General features: G+C 56.4%; 1 protein-coding gene across 12 annotated transcripts; it reads right to left on the bottom strand.

Annotated features, from left to right (window-relative positions):
• Positions 1-907: 907 nt before the first annotated feature.
• Positions 908-19901, bottom strand: TNNT2 (troponin T2, cardiac type). 12 transcript variants are annotated; one of them, XM_040462076.1, is made up of 17 exons: positions 19775-19898; positions 15299-15346; positions 14363-14373; positions 14244-14258; positions 11939-11965; positions 9932-9997; positions 9527-9562; positions 8626-8659; positions 7418-7478; positions 7032-7148; positions 6063-6140; positions 4924-5034; positions 4067-4072; positions 3598-3707; positions 2990-3080; positions 1481-1521; positions 908-1148 (listed from the first exon to the last, which is right to left on the bottom strand). In XM_040462076.1, the coding sequence occupies exons 2-17, from the start codon at positions 15334-15336 to the stop codon at positions 1103-1105; spliced, it is 888 nt and encodes a 295-aa protein (XP_040318010.1). In that variant the 5' UTR covers positions 15337-15346; positions 19775-19898; the 3' UTR covers positions 908-1102. The 12 variants fall into 12 exon arrangements, with proteins under 12 accessions (XP_040318010.1, XP_040318007.1, XP_040318009.1 ...); XM_040462073.1 differs by having other exon boundaries at positions 11939-11968; XM_040462075.1 differs by having other exon boundaries at positions 15299-15350; positions 19775-19896.
• Positions 19902-20547: the final 646 nt, after the last annotated feature.

Raw genomic sequence — 20547 nt, forward strand, 5'->3', positions numbered from 1 at the left:
ACAGGATAAGTGGGTCTAGATTGTTTCTTGAGAGTCCGAGTGTGATGCTACGGGCACACAGGGAACATGGTGTAGTATGGGAGGTGTCACTGTGGTGGCAGTTACATCAGGGTCCGAGGTGCTCAGAGCAAGGAGTAATGAATCACTCTGCCTGGAAAGTATGGGAAGCCTTCCCAGGGACAGTGGGGCTGGTCTCCCTTGGGTGGATGACATGTGGAGAATTGGGGGAAGGCCTTCCAGGCAAAGGGAGCAGCCGAAGCAGAGGCGTGGGGGTGCCCCATGCAAGGGGGTGCCCTAGGGAGCTGTTGAGTCAGGTGGCTCTCATCCCACACCGTTTCCCTTCTGCCAACTGGGCTCAAGGCCACCGTGCTGTCTTCTCCGATTCAGGGACCCTGTGGTCCCCGGTTTGCACAGGAAGGAAGCAAGCCAAGCGCCCAGACCAGCCCACGCCTCCCAGAGGCTCATCGCTGCCTGAAAAGCTACCTGACAAAACCGGCCCTCTTTCCTTCCTCAAGGGCTCCCTGCCCCTCAGACAGACGCCTGCTTCCTAGTCCCTGGCCAGGAAGAGAAAGAAAACAGGCCCATCCAAAGAGGCTTCCATTGTTCCCAAGGAGTGACTCACACACACGGGAAGGTTGTCCCCCGGCTCCGCGCTATCCCCCAGTGTGCCTCGCGGTGACTCAGAGCAGCTCGCGCCACAAGCCCTTCTGCCGTCTGTGAGGCCCAGGCCCTGAGAGGGCCCTGCATTCCCCAGGGCCAGCCGCCCTCTCCCCTCCGGAAGCAGGGGGGAGGTGGCTCCTTTCAGTGTGGCAGTTATGAGGGGCCATGTCCCCTAGGGTCTCCCTGTGAGACAGGCTCTCGCCTCAGTTTCCCTCCCTCTGAAAGGGAGCTGACAGGAAAGCCATGCGATGTGTGTTGGCTTTTATTACTGGCACGCGTGGGCATGTGGGGGTACAGGCACCAACAGCAGCTTCCAGCCGGGCCAGCTCCTGGTTTCCAGACTTGAGTCGGCCTGCAGTGCCCGGGGGGGGGGGGGGGGGAGCCGGGGGGGGACGCAGGGGGGGGACACGGCGAGGATCTTTGGTGAAGGACACTACTGCCCCTACTTCCAGCGCCCGGTCACTTTGGCCTTCCCGCGGGTCTTGGAGCTGCAGAAGGAGCAGGGCCCAGTCAGAAGGGGGACACAGGGCTGGGCAGCAGGCCTCCACAGGGAGGGGGTGGAGGTGAGCGATGCTAAGGGTGGAGAGAGACAGCCCGGAGCTGCTTCCAGAGATAGAGCAGGGCAGCAGCCTCAGGCTGGAGTCAGACCTCCGGGCCCTGTACAAATCCCCCACTGAGCAGTGACCAAGCAGGAGCCCGCGCCCTGAAGGGGATGAGGAAGAGGTGGGAGCCAGAGCCCTCAGAGGAGGAGTGGGATGGCGGGGACACACGGATGGAGGGGGCAGGGCCGGGTAAAGAAAGGAAGGACCTAGAAACTTACACTTTCTGGTTATCGTTGATCCTGTTTCGGAGAACATTGATCTGTAAGTGAGAAAGAGTAACTTTGGAGCTGATTTGGCTCAGGTCTCAGGTGGCTGGGGGTGAAGGGGAAGCCAGCTGAGCACAGCGGTAGAGGGTGGGGGGAGGGGGAGCAGAGCAGCGATACTGTGAAAGTCAGAACAGGCAGGCATCCGGAGGGTCCCAGGTCCCACAAGCAGAAGCCAAGGAGAGGCTTCCTGGCCGCCCCACTGGTCTCTCACTGAGGGGTCCCCGAGGCACAGAGGGCTCAGGACGAGAGGCCTAAGGAGGCTTTCTGAGAATCGGGTGCAAGGCTGGGCCTCAGGAAGCCCTCTGAACAGCCCCAGCCCAGCCTGAGGCCCCCTGTCAGGCACTCTTGCCCAGTTGTTCATGAGGTACGGCACCCCCATGTGCTAGGCCTGCAGTTCACCACCCTGTACTTGGCCCAAATCTGAGCCCGGTAGGCCAGGTGCAGAGTTAAATGTGGAACCAGAGGCAAAGTGGAAGGCCCAGGTCTATAGGGGCTGTAACAGCAGCTAATACCTACTGAGCACTTAGTGAATGCCCACCACTTTCTGTTCCGTTATGAGCACTTTCCCGAGTATTAACCCCCAGGATGACTGTGAGGTATAACTTAATACATGGCAAGTGCTCAGAACAACTCCCGGAAGACTTTACTACTATTTTTATTACTACGATGATCTCTATAAGCCTCACAATAACCCTGTGAAATAGGTCCTGGGGTTATCCTTGTCACTTAGACGAGAAATGGAAAGAGGGAAGCGGGAGCAACTTGCCCAAGGTCACACAGCTAGTGAGGGGCAGGGCTAGAAATAGGACCCAGGCAGTGTGGCTCCAAAGTCCATTCAGGCCTGAGCTGTGCTCAGAAGAGGGGCCCGTGCACAAAAGAAAAGCAGCAAAGCGGGCCCGGAAAGGGAAGCTGAACTCCTCTAGGCAGAGAGGCCGCGCTGGGGAAGTGTGCGGGCCCGGCGTTCACTGAGCCAGTTCTTGCTGCTGTACGTGCACCTGGGACCCCTCAAAGCTGTGAGTTTGAGGCTCAGCCGGCTGTGCCCACACCAGGGCCTCCTCTACATGGGGAGAGAGAAAGTGGCTGCATCTCTGGTGAGGCCTCCCTGTCTCCGCCCAGAGGCCTGGCTTTGTGCATCCTGGTCCTCCCATCTGACCCAGGGCATCCGAGCTGCTGCCTCAAGGCCTTCGGGGACAGAAGGGAGGGAGACCCCCAGGGCTGGCACGCCAGGAACGTGCCTTTGCTCAGCCCCAGCGAGTGAACCATCAGACTTCTCCAGCAAGCAACAGCCCAGTGGTGGAGGCTGAACACTGCCAGAGACAAGACCCCCAGGCAGGTGTGTGTGAGTTGGCAAGGGTAGGAGGTGACAGGGATAGGGGAAAGGGGCCTGATGGACAGCAGCCATGTGGGACCCAATCCAAAACAGGAGGGGGGGATGGGGGAGGGGCCAGTGAGCAGGCTCACTTCATATTTCTGCTGCTTGAACTTCTCCTGCAGGTCGAACTTCTCTGCCTCCAGGTTATAGATGCTCTGCCATAGTTCCTTGGCCTTCTCCCTGCAGGGGCCAGAGTGGGGATGCAGGGCGGGATAGGAACATTAAGGAATGGCCCTCATCTACCTTCATCCCGGATCTGACCCAGCCTCCAAGGGCACCAGCCCTCCTTCCCACCTCCAGGCCTGCTAAGGGGACCCCCCCCCCCCCAGCCCACCTGACTCAGCAGGAGGCAGAGACAGCAGCACCTGGTGCTTAGGACCGGATGTGGGGTGGGGGGTGGCGCGGCGCGGGTGGGGCATCATTCAATCCCCCTTCCCGCCACCTGGGTGCAGGTGGGTAAGAAGCTCAGAGGGGCGAGACGCCTGCTCAAGTTCTCCTTCTCTATTGGCAAAGCACAAAGATGGCTTGACTGGCTCACACCCAACTCCAGTGGCACCAAAACATTCTTGGCGGGGGCGGGGAGCGGAATATGTGAGGCAACAGCGCCCCCTGGTGGTGCACGATGAGAGTTGCCCTACGCCCCGACCCCCGTGCTGGCGCAGGTGCACGCAGTCAGCTGAGCACCACCAGTCCCCACCTCAGCTGATCTTCATTCAGGTGGTCAATGGCCAGCACCTTCCTCCTCTCGGCCAGAATCTTCTTCTTCTTTTCCCGCTCCGTCTGCCTCTTCCCGCTTTTCCGCTCCGTCTGGAGAGAATGACAAGCAGGGGGAGTTAACTAGGGAACACCCCCTCCTTTCCCCTAACCCTCCCAAAACCCAATGGGGAGCAAGGCAAAGCCTGCAGAGGGACCAGGTTCTTATCCTCTTCTTCCTGAAACACCCATGCTATCAGCTGCCTGGATTTCCCCCCCCCCCCCCCCCCAAGAAACTGAGGCGGGGGCAAGGAGGACCTTTTCAGTCCATTATTTCTTTGCCTTTCCAAATTCTTCCATCTCTCTCCCGGCTCCCTCCTCCCGCCCGACCCATTCTCCACACTCAGCATCCCCCTCCCAGCGAGCCCCCCAAAACGATGAGGGGGACAAGGGTTAGAGGTTGTGGTACCCACCTGGGCCTGCAAAGCCAGGACACCATGAGAGAAAGACCCAGAGAGAAAGACCGAGACCGGGGCAGAGATAGAGAGAGAGGGCAGGGCACGGCAAAGGCGGAGAGACACAAGGGGGAGAAGGAGAAGGTGATTCAGACGCTCATTGCAGGCAACCTTGTTCACTAGGACTATGCTGAGAGCAGGGCCATGCCATAAGTCTGGCTGGTGTGGTCACTGTGGCGACAGAGGCAGGCAGGCCGGGCTAGCTCTGAGCTGGGGGACTCTGGAAATCTAAGAAAATGTTCTGACCCCTCCACTGCACAGAGAAAATCAGTTTCATATTTCCTCTTCTCCCTTGAGAATGGAGTGTCGAGCAGGAGTGGGACACAAAAATGAGGAATGGAGGAGGTTTGCAGGAATAAACCATCTCACATCTGCGGGATACACAGATGCTCACCGTGTTAGCCCATCTGATCTCAGAGCAGGCAGGGCAGACGATATTAAACCCATTTTACAGATGAGGAAACTGAGGCTCTGAGGTTGCCTGAGGCCACACAACTGTAAGTGGCAGGTCTGAGTCTCCAACCAGAGCTCTGACTCTGGGCACAAGGCTCTTCCAGACACACCATCAACCTTGGGGGCTCCCGGGGCACTGCTGACATTCGAGGCCGCTGCCTGCAGCCCCCCCCTCCAGCAAGCCCCTCTTAGGGGAAGCCACAGCAGGCAGAGCGCCAGCTCAGGGCATTGGCAGGAGGCAGCCTTCGCCTTTCACTTACAGGTAGGAGTTTCTTCCTGGGATCCAGCTTGAAGTCTGTGGACACCCCCTTCCTCCCCATATACCGGGACCCCCTGAAGACCACTGCTGCTGCCCGACCTACCTTCTGGATGTAACCCCCAAAGTGCATCATGTTGGACAAAGCCTTCTTCTTCCGGGCCTCGTCCTCAGCCTTTCTCCTGTTCTCCTCCTCCTCCCGTCGGGCTCTCTCTTCCTGATTTTCAGCGGGGAGGAAGAGAGAAAATCAGGGGTGAGGGTATGAACCCCTGAGGCTGGGCTGAGGTCTGGGGTGTTTATGGGTCATGTGAGTAGAACTTTTCTCTCCATCAGGCAAGAAGCTTCCTGAGGGGCCCCTTAGCACGGGGCCTGACACACAAGAGCTACGGAAGACTTTTGTTTATGAATGAGTGAAGAATGATCTCACCATCCCCTCAGGCAAGGAGCCCCCCCACCCCCACCCCAGGAGGCCTGCTGTTCTGGAAGAACCTCCAGCAGCAGCACAGGAAAAGGGCCAAGGGACCCCCTGTTCCCAGGGAGCCTGCACCAGGGAAGGGACACGGCAGGAGAGGACTTCGCTGCCTTATAATGGAAGTTTGTACCTTTTGGCCCCTTCCTACCCCCCACTCCCTCCGCCTCTGGCAACCACCAATCTGTTCTCTGCATCTATGAGCTTGGCATTTTGGTTTTGCTTTGGATTGGCTGTGTTTCAGATTCCACATATAAGTGAAACTAGACAGTATTTTTCTTTCTCTGAATTGTTTCACTTAGCATAATGCTCTCTCCAGGTCCATCCATGTTTTCACAAAGGGCAAGATTCCCTTCCTTTTTTATGGCTAATATTCCAGTGGGGGGGGAGCTGCGTGTGCATGAGCATGCACACACACATATTTTTATGCCTTCCTTCATTGGCAGACACATGTTGCCTCCGTGTCTTAGCTCCTGTAAATAATGCCACAGTGAACGGAGCGCAGATGCCTTTTTGAATTAGTGTTTGCATCTTCTTCGGGTAAATACCCAGAAGTGGAACTGCTGGACGGAGAGTCTTGTAAAATATTAAGTTCGTGAAAACCCAGACATTTCGGTCTCAGTTACTGCTTATTATCAGATTCTAAACAGTGCCTGGCACTCACCAGGGGCTTGTTGACTGAATCAATGTGAATGACTAGGGAGGGGCCTGGGGGCCTGGAAGGAGCTGGGGGCCCGCTGGGGGCTTCTGCGGGCCGTGGACTAGGGGTCACTCACTGCCAGGCGAGTCTGACGTTCCTTCTCCCGCTCATTCCGGATGCGCTGCTGCTCGGCCCGCTCAGCCCGTCGCTTCTCCTATGGGGAGAGGGGCACAGCCTGCCCAGTGCGTGCATATGGAGGAGGTGTCCCCAAAGGTGCAGGGACCAACCAGGGAAAGAGGTGGCAAGAAAACGCACAGGGGATTTTCCCCTTGGGAGCTCAGGGCAGTGAGTGCCCTTCCTCCAAGGGCTTCTACTCTGCCAGCTCCCTGGACACAGAGCGCCTCGACAGGTGCACCAGCTCAGAATGCCCTGGCTGAATAAAGATAGCCCACAGCAGGCGTGTGTGGATGCCCCACGCGGAGCATTACTCATCGTGGGGTTGTCCTCAACGATTTGAAAAATGTCAGGCGGACTTCTCCCGTCTCCCACGAGTGCTGTGCCCCTGGCCCCGCCCCGGCCCCAGCCCCAGCAGCTGCTCTTGTGTTCGCGGACAGATGGCCAGACCCTCAGCTGCCAGCCAGGGCGGCACAGCGGTGCCACAAACACAGCAGCGAGTCTGGTGGAGCGAAAAACAAAGGAGTCAAAATAACCCCCCCGGTTATGATTCGGGACTGTAGAGGCCACACTCATCTTCCCTGCATTCGTGGGGGGAGCTCCCAGTGGGAGGGAGTGGGGGGCAGAGGTGGGACAACAGAGATTTGACTCATCGCCCCCCAGCCAAGGCCTGGGGCACCCGGAGACCATCAGCAGCTCTGGCTGCCAAGAATGGTCCGGTCTGGTGGGGACGGAAGGCAGGGATCCAAGAAACCACAGTGCAGGGCCTCAAGAGTGACTCCTGGCCGCTGGGATCCTGATGGAGAGCCCATGTGCAGCCGGGTAAGGGCCCCCCCACCCCCGAAGGCGGTCCAGGGGAAGTGGGGCCTAACAAAGAGGGTGGACGGAGCGGGGTCTCTGGGGGCATTGCCACGGGAGGCTGGACACCCACAATCCTGTCTTTGAGGGAAATGAGCTCCTCTTCCTCTTTCTTCCTGTTCTCAAAGTGAGCCTCGATCAGCGTCTGTAGCTCATTCAGATCCTTCTCCATGCGCTTCCGGTGGATATCCTGCGAAGGCACAGCCGGGCTCAGAGGCTGCCAGGCCCATGGGTCCAGGGAAGAAGTGGTTGGGTAGATGCCACCCTCCGCAATGCAGGAGGGACGGGCAGGGCGGGGGCCTGGCCGGGGAAGGGGCCACCGTGGCCCAAACCCAGGATGAGGCCCTGCCAGGCCTGTGCCGAGCACCATCCTGCCTGCGCCCTCCGCCTGCCGGCCCCCCCAGCTCACACGGCCTCTCTCTCCCAGCCCAGGCCCGTTCCCCCCACAGGCACACTCACATCAAAGTCTACTCTCTCCCCATCGGGGATCTTGGGTGGCACCAGGTTGGGCATGAATGGCCTGTTGGAGAGAAGAGGAGGGAATCCATGAATGCCAACCCCATCCCGGACCCAAGGGGCTCTGGGTGGCCAGCACAGGAGGGGCCCTTCTCCTTCCTGCAGACACTCGGCCGGGCGGCAACAATGACAGCTCCCCGCCAACGACAGCACCTCTCGGCACGTGGGCACACTGCAGCCCTTTCACGTGCGCCCTCTCGTTTTATCCCCCTGATACACCCCTGGCGCAGAGACCACCCCCAATCTCACTGAAGAAAACGGAGGCTCAGGGACCATGCAACGGACCGCTCCAGGACCAGGACCAGGACGGTCGCTCCGGACCATGCAACGAGGACGTCACAGAAGCTATGGCGCGTGAGTCCGACTCCGAATTCCCACGGCTGGCCCGTGAACCCCTGGCATCCTGGGGTTTGGCCCCCGCCCCAACACATACTTGCTGTGTGACACCAGGTCCAGTGGGCTCCTCAGTTTCCCCGTTTGCCCTCAGGTCTGTGAGGGGCCAAAATGAGATACTACCATCCGTACAAGTGGCCGGGAAAGGGAAAGGTGCGGGACAAATGAAAGGGGCTGGGATTGTCTCTGGGGCTGGTGTTGGGGTGGGGGGGGGTCCCAACTTGGGGAGCAGCCTGCGACTGTGCTGAGGCGGCATCTGTGACAGGTTTGGCGTCACCGAAAGGGAGAGCCTCCCTGGCCCCCTCTCCACCTGACACCCACCCCGGCAGCTTCCAGGTGGTTTCATTTTGCAGCACCAGGCCGTCCTGCCCCGCCCCTTTGTGACACTTTGAAGCCAGCCAGGCTGGCACGCTGTCACTGCTTGGCTCCTCCAGATTTCCGTCCCTCTTCCTTCAGGTCCCGCTTCAGCCGTGCCGTGAGACAGGAGAGGCTATCCATCCAGGGCCACAACTAGTCCACCCCTTCACCTCTGGGTGAACACAGTGCTTTCCATGCCGGGGTACACAATTGGTAATGGAGCGTGAGGTGGATTGCAGCCCTCCTTTCCCTCGGGCCGACTCTTGTGCAGTACACAACCTGTACAACCATACAGGTGCCTGCTGCACCCCCAGCCCATGCCCACTGTATCACACTGCACTCCTGTCCTTCCTCACTGGCCTTCTCCTCCCAGGGCTTCACCACAAGTGTGTCCCGCTCACCTGGGCTTTGGTTTGGACTCCTCCACTGGGCCATCTGGGGAGGAGAGAAGCACACAGCCACAGGGTCAGAAGGCCCCAGATCTGATCCCAGCTCTGCCCCTGAAAAGCTGGGCACCCAAGCGCCTCTGTTTCTCCATCTGCACAATGAGTTCTTTCCAGCCCTGGGGATCCCCGGTTCCAGGAGCATCACGAAGAATTAAAGCGGCAGAGCCACAGACCCCACACTCCTTCTCCCATAGTGGCTCCCAGGGGGTCATCTTAGGGGACAGCTGGGTCCTGACAGGAGGAACACCCTCCCAGAGTGAAACTCCAAAGCCTTCTCTCATTCACCGGTTCTGGGCACTGTCCCGGGGGGATCCTGGCCCCAGAGTCCCCTCCGAGGCCCTGCCTACTTGGTTGCTCCCTGGACTTCCTGGCCTCCAGGGGACCATGCCAGGGGGCATGATTTCAGGACCCAGCTGGCTGCCCCTCCCCTCCAGAGCCAATGCACCCTTGGTAAAGGCTGCAACATGACAATGACCACTGCAGTGACCCCCCCACATGGGCCATCTACATCTTGGGATTTCATCCTATAGACACCACACCTTACGAGTGGTTTTGCCTGAGCTCCAGGAGCCTTGTATGTGTAGGCGACTTCTGGGGCCCTGTCCAGATTGGGGACTGGACACTGGTCCCCTCTCCCACAGGGCACCACCCAGACAGCTTCTCTGGAATGAGGGGGACAGAGGTTTGAAGGCCAAGACCCCAAACCTGCATGGTCATCAACTCTGTCCTCTCCCCCCCTGAACCCCTCCTCGCCCACCTCCCTGGAGGGAGCCCTGTGGTCAGTCTCCCCTAAAGCTGCTTGGAGGGGCTCCCTCGATGCCCCAGTACCTCTCTCTTGATGTCCAACAGTCCTCACCTTCAGTTTCTTTAGCCTCCTCTTCTTGTCCGTCTCCTAAACAGAACGTGAGAAATTAGCAAAGATCCTTGTTCTAGACCCAAGTCCCCCCCTTCCAGAGTCTCCCCCACAGACAGGTCCTAACCAAAGTGCACCCTGCTGGCTCCTGGGCTCAGGGGATGTCTATTCACACACATGCCCCTGGGCCCAAGGCTCTGCCTGACACGAAAGGAGCTCACAGTCAAGGTTCATTGATCGAACAACTGGGGGCTGAATCCCAGCCCAGGCAGGATGTACTGTTGCATAGGTTAGAAAGCAGGTTCCAGGTGGATTTCTCACGGTCATAGGAGTGTTTCTGGGGGCTCCTGCCACCCCCCCCCCAACACCATGGGCAAGCCCCCCCCCTCACCCCAGACAGGGCCTTACCTTCTACATTGGTCTCCTCAGTCTCAGCCTCACCTTCAGCCTCTTCTGCTGCTGCCTCTTCCTGCTCTGGGGAAGTGAGCCAGAAACAGTGAACACCCAGGCCCTTACTTAGGCTAGCAGGCAGAACCCAGATCAGAGAGGGGTGGGGATGGAGGTCAGCAACATCCAGGATCCAGAGGAATGTTGGAGTCACCAATATGAAGGACAAGGGGCTGCTCCGTTCTTGGTTTAAACCAGAAGTTGGCAAACTATGACCCAAGGGCCAAATCTGGCCCCCAGACTGCTTCTGTAAATAAAGTTTTATTGGAACACAGCCACATCCACTCATTTGTATACTGCCTATGGCTGCCTTTGCCATATTCTAGCAAAGTTCAGTAATGACAGCAGACCCTGGTAAACCATGACAGAAGGGCATGATCAAGCTTGTGGAGAGTGCTTTTGTCCTAGACTTGTCTCTCTGGGAGTTTGGGAATTGCAAGCAGGCCTTTCTGAGCATGGAGACCTGTTCTGTACGTGAAGGCCACTGGGAGGGCCAGAAGTCTGGGGTGGGAGTGTGTTAGGGGGCGGGGGGGGGGGTGTTGTTGGTACCAGCAGAGAAGGGCTTGCAGGCCCAGAAACACTCATTACTGGGGGTGGGAAGGTCTGGCGGCTAGCTGTTTCTGCCTCACTCAGCACCTTTGCCCAACAGCCTCCCTGGCAATACAACTCCACCCTGTTCCCCAACTTTCCACCCCCAATGTTCCACCCAGTGATCTGACACCACAGGATGTATCCTGCTTAAGATGAGGTGTGGGGGAAGCTCCTGTCCTCGACTCGGTAACTCTAGGGACCCTTCATCTGTATCCCAAAGAAACCCAAACAGCAAGACAGCGGGAGGGCAGATGAGGTGCCCACTGTGTAGACATTTGTACTGCCCAGAGAGTTGGTAGGATTCTTCTATTTTCATCCCTTTGCTTGGCAGGATATGGACCCCACCCAAGTCAGGCACTCGGAGTAGACAGATCAGACAGGATGACGCCAGGCTCATGGCTCTGCCCGTAGGAGGCATCTGGTCATGCTCACTGGCTGATGGGCTGACAAGTGTGGCCTCCTGGCAGAGGGAGAGGAGAAAGCCTCAGGAAGGGACAGAGAGAGGCCATCAGGAAAGAAATGTTGGCCCCCAGTCACTCTGTTCTCTGTCTTCTTTTCCTAGTCTGGGCCCGGGGATGCCTCTTCTTTGATCCCCACAGGAGCCTTACCTCAAAGAAGATCCTTCCAGAAGGGGCAAGAATAGAAGGCTGGCCAGCAAGAGTCTGACCAGGTGTGGGGTCCTCTTCAGGCCATCTTGTTAACCCCTGTCCCCACCCCATCTAATGTGTCAATTCTCTGTAGAATACCCCCTGCCCATGCAACACGCTCAATGAGGCACTCCCGGCCTCCTCACTACATCTTGAGACATCACTATTAGAAAGTTCTTTCCCAACTTCAGCCCAAGTCTGTCTCCCTTGCCCTAGTCCCACCCCTAGGGGCTAGAAACGAGTCCCGGCCCCCCACCCCCACCCCACAGCAGTGCACATTTGAAGGCTGACTTCATGTCCTTTCTGCCCTGGCTATTTCCGGTTCCCCCAGCTGCTCTTCAGATCGCTCTGTTGCCAGGTCCCTCACACCCTGGCCACCCTGCCTGGGTCCTGTCCACTTCAGAGGGAGGGCCCAGCATCAGCAGCGGGGGCAGAGAAAGGCCACTCATTCCAGACATTAGTCGCCTTCTGTGGCCACATTCGGAGCAGGCCAGGGGACAAGCCAGCCTGGGTTCTTCCCACCGCCCAGCCCAGGAGAAAGATCAGAAACCAGGGGAAAGGAGCAGCGGCCTGGCCCTTGTGAGGCTGAGAGGAGGTGACCGACCCACTCCACACCTATCCCTCCCTCCGCCCGGCCCACCCCACTCTGCCACAGAACAGGGCCCGTCCACGGCAGCCAGGCTCAGGACAGCAGGGAGCAGAAAGCACAGGAAAGTAAAAGCTGTACTACCGTCTTCGTCCTGTCTCCAGTCCTCCTCTTCTGAGGGTCAGGGAGTGGCCGCGGCAAAGGGGAGAAGCGAGACAGGTTAGTCTGGGAGCAGAAGGACGGGGACAGGAGCAGGGAGACAGCGCACGGTTCTGAGCATGGGCTTTGGAATTAAGCTCCGGTTCCAAGTCCTGAATCACTACTTCTAGCAACTGAGGCAAACCGCTTCCCAGGCGCCTTGTCAGTATAATGGAAAGAATGATCCTCAGGTCTCCGCCGTGATCTAGCAGGCATAGAGCACTCAGTGGGAAGGCCCTCAGTAGATGATGGTATCGGGCCATCTCCTCCCTCTCTAGACACGAGGACAGAGGTCCCAAAGAGCAGAGAGTGGGAACAATTCCCGGCTGTCAAACTTCTCCCGTGTTCCTACCCTGAATGAGCCCCTCAGGTATCCCACCAAACATCTCCAATTTCCAGGACTCACAGTTCTGAGAGCCCCAGTGGAGAGCCTGGCACAGGGCAGTTTTGTTGGTGTCTTTCAAGGAAGCAGCCCCATCTAAGGAAGGCACAGCATTATCACACTGAGGAAACAGACCAGCCCATGGTATGCAAAGACCTGCCCAAAGAAACAGCTCACAGCAGAATGCACCCCTTTCTCTACTGGAAGAAGAGACAGGGCATCGTCCATTCTGCAGGCTGAGTGGTCATCCATGTAGACCTTGCTCTTTCTTGGTCATGTATGGCCAGGGACTTAGCTATGAGGGAGGCGGGTAGAGTCCCTTCGAGCAAGGTCATACATGGAGCTCAGTCCACCATCACAGTGCAGAACCGTTTTGCTAATTCACAGCCAAATCCCACTGTGTGTAGCAGGCAGATGAGCCCCAGATCCAAAGGTCTGTATCTCAAATATCGCCCCCTAAAATTCACAAGCTGGCCAAGCCTCCAAAGCGAAGGAAAACCTACCACATCGAGAGTTTATGCGGGTCACGCAGCAGAAAAGTGGAGCCAGCTAGATTTTTTAAATTCACAACATAGTTCAAATAGCTTCTAAAGTATCTGGTGTTCCTGGAAAACCAAAGCAACTCTCATGGCCCCTCTCGGTTTCCCCTGTGAGTTTCTCATGTGTCTACTCTTTGGTCAGGCACCCTGGAACAGCCTTAAATGAGAGTTGAGAGAATTTGCTGAGCCTCTAAGGGGCAGGATGCAAGCTGCCAGGCCTGCAGAAGCCTGAGGGGTCTGAGGGCTCCTCTGGGCCACTTGGGGAGTGAGGCCTCGTAATCACATCGGTGTGTCAAGCACTCAGGAAGGCAGAAAGGTTAGGGTCTTCTCGGGTGAGATATGAGGCACAAAGCTGAGGAGAAATGTGAGAACAGATCAGAGTAGGAATGGGTCTATGGGTCAGAAGGGACTTTCCAAGGTGTAATGATGTCTTCGTGTTTAAATAAAATGTTTCAGATAACGGAACAGTTCTATAATCTCATTTTGAAAAATTATTAAATTGAATGCATTTAGGTGTGATAATGGTGCAATGGTTACATCTTCTTTTTTTAAGTAGCGCTTATCTTTTAGCGCTTAAGTACCTACTGAACTATTTAAGCATGAAATATATGATGTCTGGGGATGATTTGTGATGTCTGCTCTAAAATAACTGAGGGGAAGGGTGCCTGCGCGGCTCCCTGGGTTAAGCGGTTAACTGACTTTTGATTTCGGCTCAGGTCATGATCTCATGGTTCATGAGTTCGAGCCCCGTGTCAGGCTCTGTGCTGACAACTCTGAGCCTGGAGTCTGCTTCGGATTCTGTGTCTCCCTGTCTCTCTGCCCCTCCCCGACTCACGCTCTGTCTCTCTCTCTCAAAAATAAACATTAAAAAATAATAATAATAAAATAAAACAAACTTTTATAAAAATAACTGAGGGGAGATGAAGCATAGGTGAAAAAAGATTGGCCATAGCTGATGACTGCTGAAGCCGGGTGATGGGCGCATGGTGAGGGAGGGGAGGGCGTTATTCTATTTTGCTACTGTTACATGCATTTAAAACTTTTTCATGGTAAAACAAATAGAGAAAAAAAATCACACGTAATTAATTAGAAAAAGGGGTGATTCTGTTTGAACAAAATGACAGACAAAGGAGACAGGTTTAAACCTTTTGCCTGAGACCTGAGCAACCGAGGCTGGAACGATTCTCATCCAGGGGCCATGGCTGCTGAAGGGTCTTTGCTCAGCTGGGAGTGAGGGGCGGGCACAGACAAGCTGTTTTCCCAGGGCCCCCAGAATATTGGATTCCTGGCATCTCCCCTTCCCGGCCCTCCCTCTGCCCGAGCTCCATACCTTCTGCGGCTTCTTCTGCTCAGGAGAGAAGACCACGGCCATAAGAGAGGAGACAAGAGGCGGGTCAGTTTCCAACCACGCTGCCCTCCATCCACATGAGTACACAGGCGTGTGCTTACCTTCCTGCTCCCTGCCCGGCAGAAGGACACGTTGTCAATAGCACATCGCGCACACACCACACGCACACACTGGCCTTTTCCCGAAGATGACTCCGCTCTTTATTCCCCTCATTGCCTAATGAGGCTCACCCCCCCTCTGCCCACCTATAAAGGCACCCCCTAACCTGGCTCAGCCTTCTCCGCCAGGGATACCCACTGTCCCCAGCAAACCTCTGCCTGGGCCAGCCTGCTCTCTCCAGCGTCTGCCCGCTTACCACTCTCTCCCCGCTCCGAGCGTTGCCAAGCTGTCCCCTAGAATGCCCTTCCCTCGCCCTCCGCTATCCAAATCCTACCCAAATCCTACCCAGGTAACCCCTCTTGGCTAATTGTTTCCAACATGTAACATCTTAACATCCACAGGAGAGCATGCTCTGTGAGGGCAGGCGTTCTGCATCCCGATGCCTCTGCAGGCTCCCTGGTGAGCATCACCCCCAGGAGATCATTGTGAGACCCGCTGCCAGTGTCCCACCCCCAGGGTCTCCCAGGCAGGGCGGTGGGCGGGGCACTCCAGGAGGAGTACGATTCCAAGATGAAGTGCTAACAGTGAGCTCTGATTTGGGTTTCATGGGGCATGAGCAGCTCTGCGGCCTCGAGACAGTCACTGAACGGCTCTGGATTCGTTTTCAGGAGACACAGCTTCAAAGCTCTTCTGCCTCCTAGTCTCTGAGCCAGACAGGACCCCCAGCTGACCCTGGGACCCGAGCATCTCTATTTCCAGAAGTCTCCCAGCCTGTGGCCAACCCAGGGTCCGCAGCGCAGAGGCACAGAGGCACTTCCCCAGAAGCGGCACAGCCACTCCCCTCCCTATCCCAGGTGGCTCATGGTGGGGGGGGGGGGGGGGTAAGGGGCAGGGTAGGGAGGGGTCAGCATCCCAGACAGGATGCTCCAGATACTCACTCCTCGTACTCTTCCCCCACCTCTTCCACGTCAGACATGGTCTCCGCTCTCCCTCCGGAAAGAGAAAAATGTCAGTATGGGCAGAAGGGGAATCCGAGCTCTCCTCAGCTCTGAGAAGAGCTTAGCCTCAGGCTACTGCCTGAGACATGGGGAGGTGATGCTAGCCCTGCCCCTCATCAGCCTGTGACCTGCAGCCAGGAGCCTGCTTCTCCTTCTGTCAAGGGGGGATAACAACCCCACATCACCTCAAGGGCAACCGGTCCAATGTCCATTTCACTCATTCACCTCAAGGGCAACCGACCATGTCCATTTCACTCATTGTTCTGCAACAGATACACTGTTTGGAACTTCCCTGCTCTGGTGCAAATCATTGTAACTCTCAAAACAATGTTTCTATAGTTGCTCAACCTTTCCTGTCCACAACCTTGCCAAGCATTCAGGGCAGCAAAGCTGTGCAACCCGTACCCGGTGTAGTTTGGTCATCACTGCAGAACGGGTGGGTACATGGACTGTGGGAGAGTGGGTACATGGACTGTGGCACATCCATAGTGTGGAATACTTCTCGGTGATGGAAAGGAACAAGGCATGATACCCAGGACGCCTTGCATGAATCTCTAGGGAATTACTCTCACTGAGGGGGAAAAGGCCAAGCGATATGATATCATTTATATGATGTTCTTGAAATGGCAAAGTTACAGAAATAGAGAACAGATCGGTGGTTGTAGGGGGTGGAAGGGGAGGACAGGTGGGCGTGCTGACCCAAGGCACACAGGAGGAGCACCTGGTTGGCTCAGTTGGAGGAGCATGTGACCCTTACCTTGGGATCATGAGTTCAAGCCCCACATTGGGTGTAGAGGTGACTTAACAATTTTTAAAAACGTGCACAGGATTTTTGTGGTTTTAGAACATTTTAGTGTCTGGAGTGTGGTGATGAACACATGAACCGACACAGATTAAAGCCATACTGAATTTCACACACACACACACACACACACACACACACACACACACCTGGTCCGAGTAGAGCCGGGGAAATCTGCGTCAGATTATGGCTTCTAGCAAATGCCCATATCCTAGTTGTGACCTGTACCATAGATGTGCAAATATACCATTGAGGGGAACTGGGCAAAGTGTGCAAGGGAACTGTATCACTTCTTAGGATTGCATATTAATCTATAAAATTCCAATTAAATAATGTCTGCCTGGAGAGCTCGTTTTGAGATGCACCCTTAACTGGGATAGGAACGGACAATCGATATTCCAACCCTCTTCCATCAGCTTGCTGAGTGCATTTGGGCAAGTCTTTGTTTAACGTCTCTGAAGGGCAGTTCTTTCTCTGTACCCTGGAGATAGACCCTACACATCCTGGCTACCCAAGGATCTTTATGAGGAGTAAATCGACATTAAGGAAATTGGAAGGCATTAGGCAGTGTGAGGTTTTGTTTCCGTGCAATTGCAGAGAGAAGCCACAGGGAGACGGGAGACAAATCTGGTTTTGAATCCTGGCTCCACCTCACGTTTGCCTGTGACCTTGGAAAGGTCACTTAACCTCCCTACACCTCAGCTCTTCTGTGAAATGGCTCCTCCTCTGGGAGGCTCAGAGCTCGTGTAAAGTGCCTGGCCCAGAGCAGACCTCTGACTAATAACTGTTATAACCCAACCCTCCCGGGCCACATGCGTGTACAGCCCCGGGGGCACCATTCACATTGGCTGAAGCGTGAACGGCAGCCCCGCGGAGTTGTGCAGCATGAGAGCTCTCAATCTTCCTGAGCGAGAAAAGGGAGAAGGTGATGTGAGGGTGAGCCTACAGTGAGGCAGGAGTAGAATCAGAACAAAGGACACGGCCACCCTCAGTGAGGCTTCTCCTGGGCCCCTGCCTGCTGTCCCACCCGCGTCCAGCCACCTACTTCTGACTCAAGCCACAGGTGACAGGGGCAGAGGGAGGGCACCGCTCACTGCCCTCTCCGCCTCTCCCTGCACATCCTACTGGAGTGGCGCCCCAGGCACCCACCTGATGACATCCAGTGAGTCCCTGTTCTGATGGGGTGGGGTGACGTCAGCTGCTTTCGGGCTGAGGGATCTGAAGGATTCTCTGCGCCCAACTGCCCCTCTGAGTGGAGAACTCTTCAGACCCAATGCCCTCTTCAGCCGCCGGCCGGCTGGCTACTTATCTGAACCTGCTCCCAATATCCCGGGGTCCTGCTGGGTTCAGGACAAGCATGGCTGTAGCGAGGCAGGCCCCTCTCTAGCTCCCGCTGCTGGCGCAGGGTGGGGGCAAGTGAGGGAGGGTTTACACAGAAGCTTTGGACAGAAACTCTGAGCCACTTTTTGGCTCCATTTGGATGGAGGCGGGTGGGAAGAGATGTCAGATGCGTACAGTATCATGCCGGGGATGGAACCTCATTCTGCTAAAGAAAGACCCAAATGCCAGAGCATCTCCAAAATGGGTCTTCAGATGAGAGTGGCCAAAGAGAATAGCCCCCTCACCCCAGATATGCACTGCCCCAAGCCCCAGGACAGTAGGCAGGAAGAGATTCCTGGGAGGAATCTGTCACCTCAGGGAGGACAGAGAAGTTTCTCACAGGGGCTACGCATGCCAGCCTGGGGCATGTGGCCTCTAGCTTTCTCCCCTCTCTTGCCCTCCCTCCTGCTGGCAGGGCTCTGGGCTCAGAGGAAGAAAGAGCAGCTTGGAGCCCTCTCCCTGCTCCTGGGAGCACCATCCAACTCCCAAAAATAGCAAACTGACCATGGAGAGTAGGGGAGGGCTTTCAACCAAGAGGACAGCAGGCAAGCCAATTGCCCGAAGGCAAGACTGATGAAGGGGAAGGCGATAGGCCGAGGCCGGGGCTCTGGAATGAGACATAATCAGGAACCTGGCAGGGCCAGGAGTGAGAATGTCCTGGAGCAGCTGTGTCCTCACACCCAAACCCTCACCTGCTTCCACAGACGGCTTTCTAGCCAAACTCCCTTACAGCCAAGAGATCAGGGTCACCTTTCTTGGGGAGTAAAGCAAAAACAATACGGGGCAGAAAGAACACTGGCCGTGAGGTCAAAAGGTCTGGGTTCAGGGGCACCTGGCTGGCTCAGTCTGTAGAGCCTGAGACTCTTGATCTCAGGGTCATGAGTTCAAGCCCCGCACTGGGCATAAAGATTACTTAAAAAAAGACAACCTGGGTTTAACCCCAGTTTTTGCGGTGTGACCTTAGCGAACTCATTTCATCTCTCTAGGCTTCTCCTATCTATAAAATAGATGAGCTTCAAGTTCTAGTCTCATAGAAACAAGTCTCTGAGTTTCTGAGGAATGTGGGCCCCATCCCTCAGCCCTTGTCCCCAACATCCAGCTGGAATCCTCCCAAGCCTGCAGCTGTCAGCCCACCAGGAGAGCTAGGGGACAGGGTTGAGGGGGGCCAGCAGGCAACCCGATCCTCTCAGATTCCTCTTCTGCCCGGAGAGGGCTTGCCCTACGAGACTTGGGTCAGAGGAGGAATTCTGGAGGTCAGATGGCTTCCCAGCTGCAGTAGGCCTGGAATGTGCATTGACACTCCTTACACGCTAGGCCACCCCTTCCCTAGATGTTTCCTCATTCGGCCCAGGAGAAGCTGGAAGTCAAGGGAATATCCTTTCTCTGCCACTCCCAGACCCTGAGCAAGGTCTGTCCCTACAGGGCATGTTGGGATGGGGTGGGACAAGGGTCCACGGGGGGCCAGGGGGCAGCTGGACTCTAACCCCTGGAGCTGGGTTCACACCCCATAGAAGGATCTCTCACTGGGGTCTCTCCCCCATCAGCTACTTCACAGGGCTTTCTCTCTGGGGAGGAGGGTGGTCCTGGTGGAAGGCAGATGGACGTCACATGTCTGCTCACAGAGGTGCTCCCCCGGTCCCTGCCTACCTCCGGACGTGGGCTCCTCCTCAGCGCTTACAAGACAGTTTCTGAATTCCTGGAGATGTGAATTTGACCACCGGGACTATTCTGATTGACATGACTGCAGTCTTGCTCTGCTCTCTGGGAGTCAAGTAGGACCTGCCTGGAAAGGTTTAGGGGGCCCTGGGCCTGGAGGTGAGGGGCGGGACTGAGCAATCTGGGGGAGTTCCTGTTGCTTAGAGCTTCACTGTCTGTAGAGCAGACAGAGACCTAGCAATTGTCTCCCCCACTCTACAGATGAGGAAATTGAGGCCCAGGGAGGGAAAGGCACTCACCCAAGACCTGCCAGCGATACAGTCTCTTTAGTGGCAGATCTGGGACTCAAATCCAAGTCTAACATTTCTAACATACTGCCCTACTGTGCTAGTCTTGGAACCTGATCCCTGTGACACCCCTGTAAAGCGTGGCCTCTTCTCACAGGGAACGTGGGCCGCTAGGGACTCTGACGTTCACTCCCCGCGGACGCAGGCAGACTCTGGATACAAGTGCCAGGCTGCAGGACACCTTTCCTCGCCTCTCTGCTCTCCCCATCTCGAGCCGCACCCGGGTCTTACCTCAAACCAGGAGCTGCCGACAGATCCCGAGGTATCTGCTCCGCCTCAGCAGGGACTGGGTGAGGGCAGGGGATGGAGACGGCTTTAAGCAGGCCTGTGGGCTGGGGCCTTGTAAGCCAAGCCCTGCGGTGGGAGGAATGTGCAGCAAGAGACACAGCGGGGGCGCGGGGGGTGCTGGCTGCTATTTTGGCAGGTGCCGGGGACGGGACTAAAGGAACATGCACCCCACGCCATATAAGCCCATGTGGTTGTCCAGCTGCTCAGATAAGCTATTTAAAACCAGAACAGATATGCAGGGAACAGAGGAGGGAGCAGGCATGTAACATAAACCAGCTGTCCCTCGTAAGAATCCTGATAAAGCAGGTGCCAGAGGCCCCGGCCTGGGAGGGCAGGCTGGGAGCAGTACTGGGGGGCAGATGGCAACCTCTAAGGCACTTCATGAGTCTCTGGGCCAGGGGTCTGGCGGGCAGGGGGAAGGGCTTATCTGCAGCTGCACATAAAGGGATGCTGCGGGTATAGACGTCTTCCAAGCTACTGGCTGCTTCTAATGGGCCGAGTGGCCTTGTACAGGATGCAGGCTCAGCAGGCCTCAGTAAGGACATCTGCAAAGTGGGTCTTTTCCATGACCCCCAGAGCCAGGTGGCAAGTCCTCCTCACTGGGAAAGGACTAAAACTGGTACAGAATGTCAGACACAAGGTAGAACCTCCAGTCAAGAACGATGGTTGTCCTCGGACAGGCAGCTGGGTTGTTCGAGGGGGCTGTGAGGACCGCT

Source organism: Herpailurus yagouaroundi, unplaced genomic scaffold, assembly GCF_014898765.1.
Source record: "Herpailurus yagouaroundi ecotype Mexico unplaced genomic scaffold, PumYag 308, whole genome shotgun sequence".
Taxonomy (NCBI): Eukaryota; Metazoa; Chordata; class Mammalia; order Carnivora; family Felidae; genus Herpailurus; species Herpailurus yagouaroundi.

Bases quoted from the DNA above. Each gene is read 5' to 3' on its own strand.
- TNNT2 (XM_040462073.1), bottom strand. From the start codon at position 15,336: ATGTCTGACGTGGAAGAGGTGGGGGAAGAGTACGAGGA. The intron at 9,563-9,931 runs GTAAGGCCCTGT...CGTTCTGTTTAG, and splicing joins TGAGGAGACCAATGTAGAAG to GAGACGGACAAGAAGAGGAG. The intron at 3,081-3,597 runs GTGGGGACTGGT...TGGCCCCTGCAG, and splicing joins CTGAATGAAGATCAGCTGAG to GGAGAAGGCCAAGGAACTAT.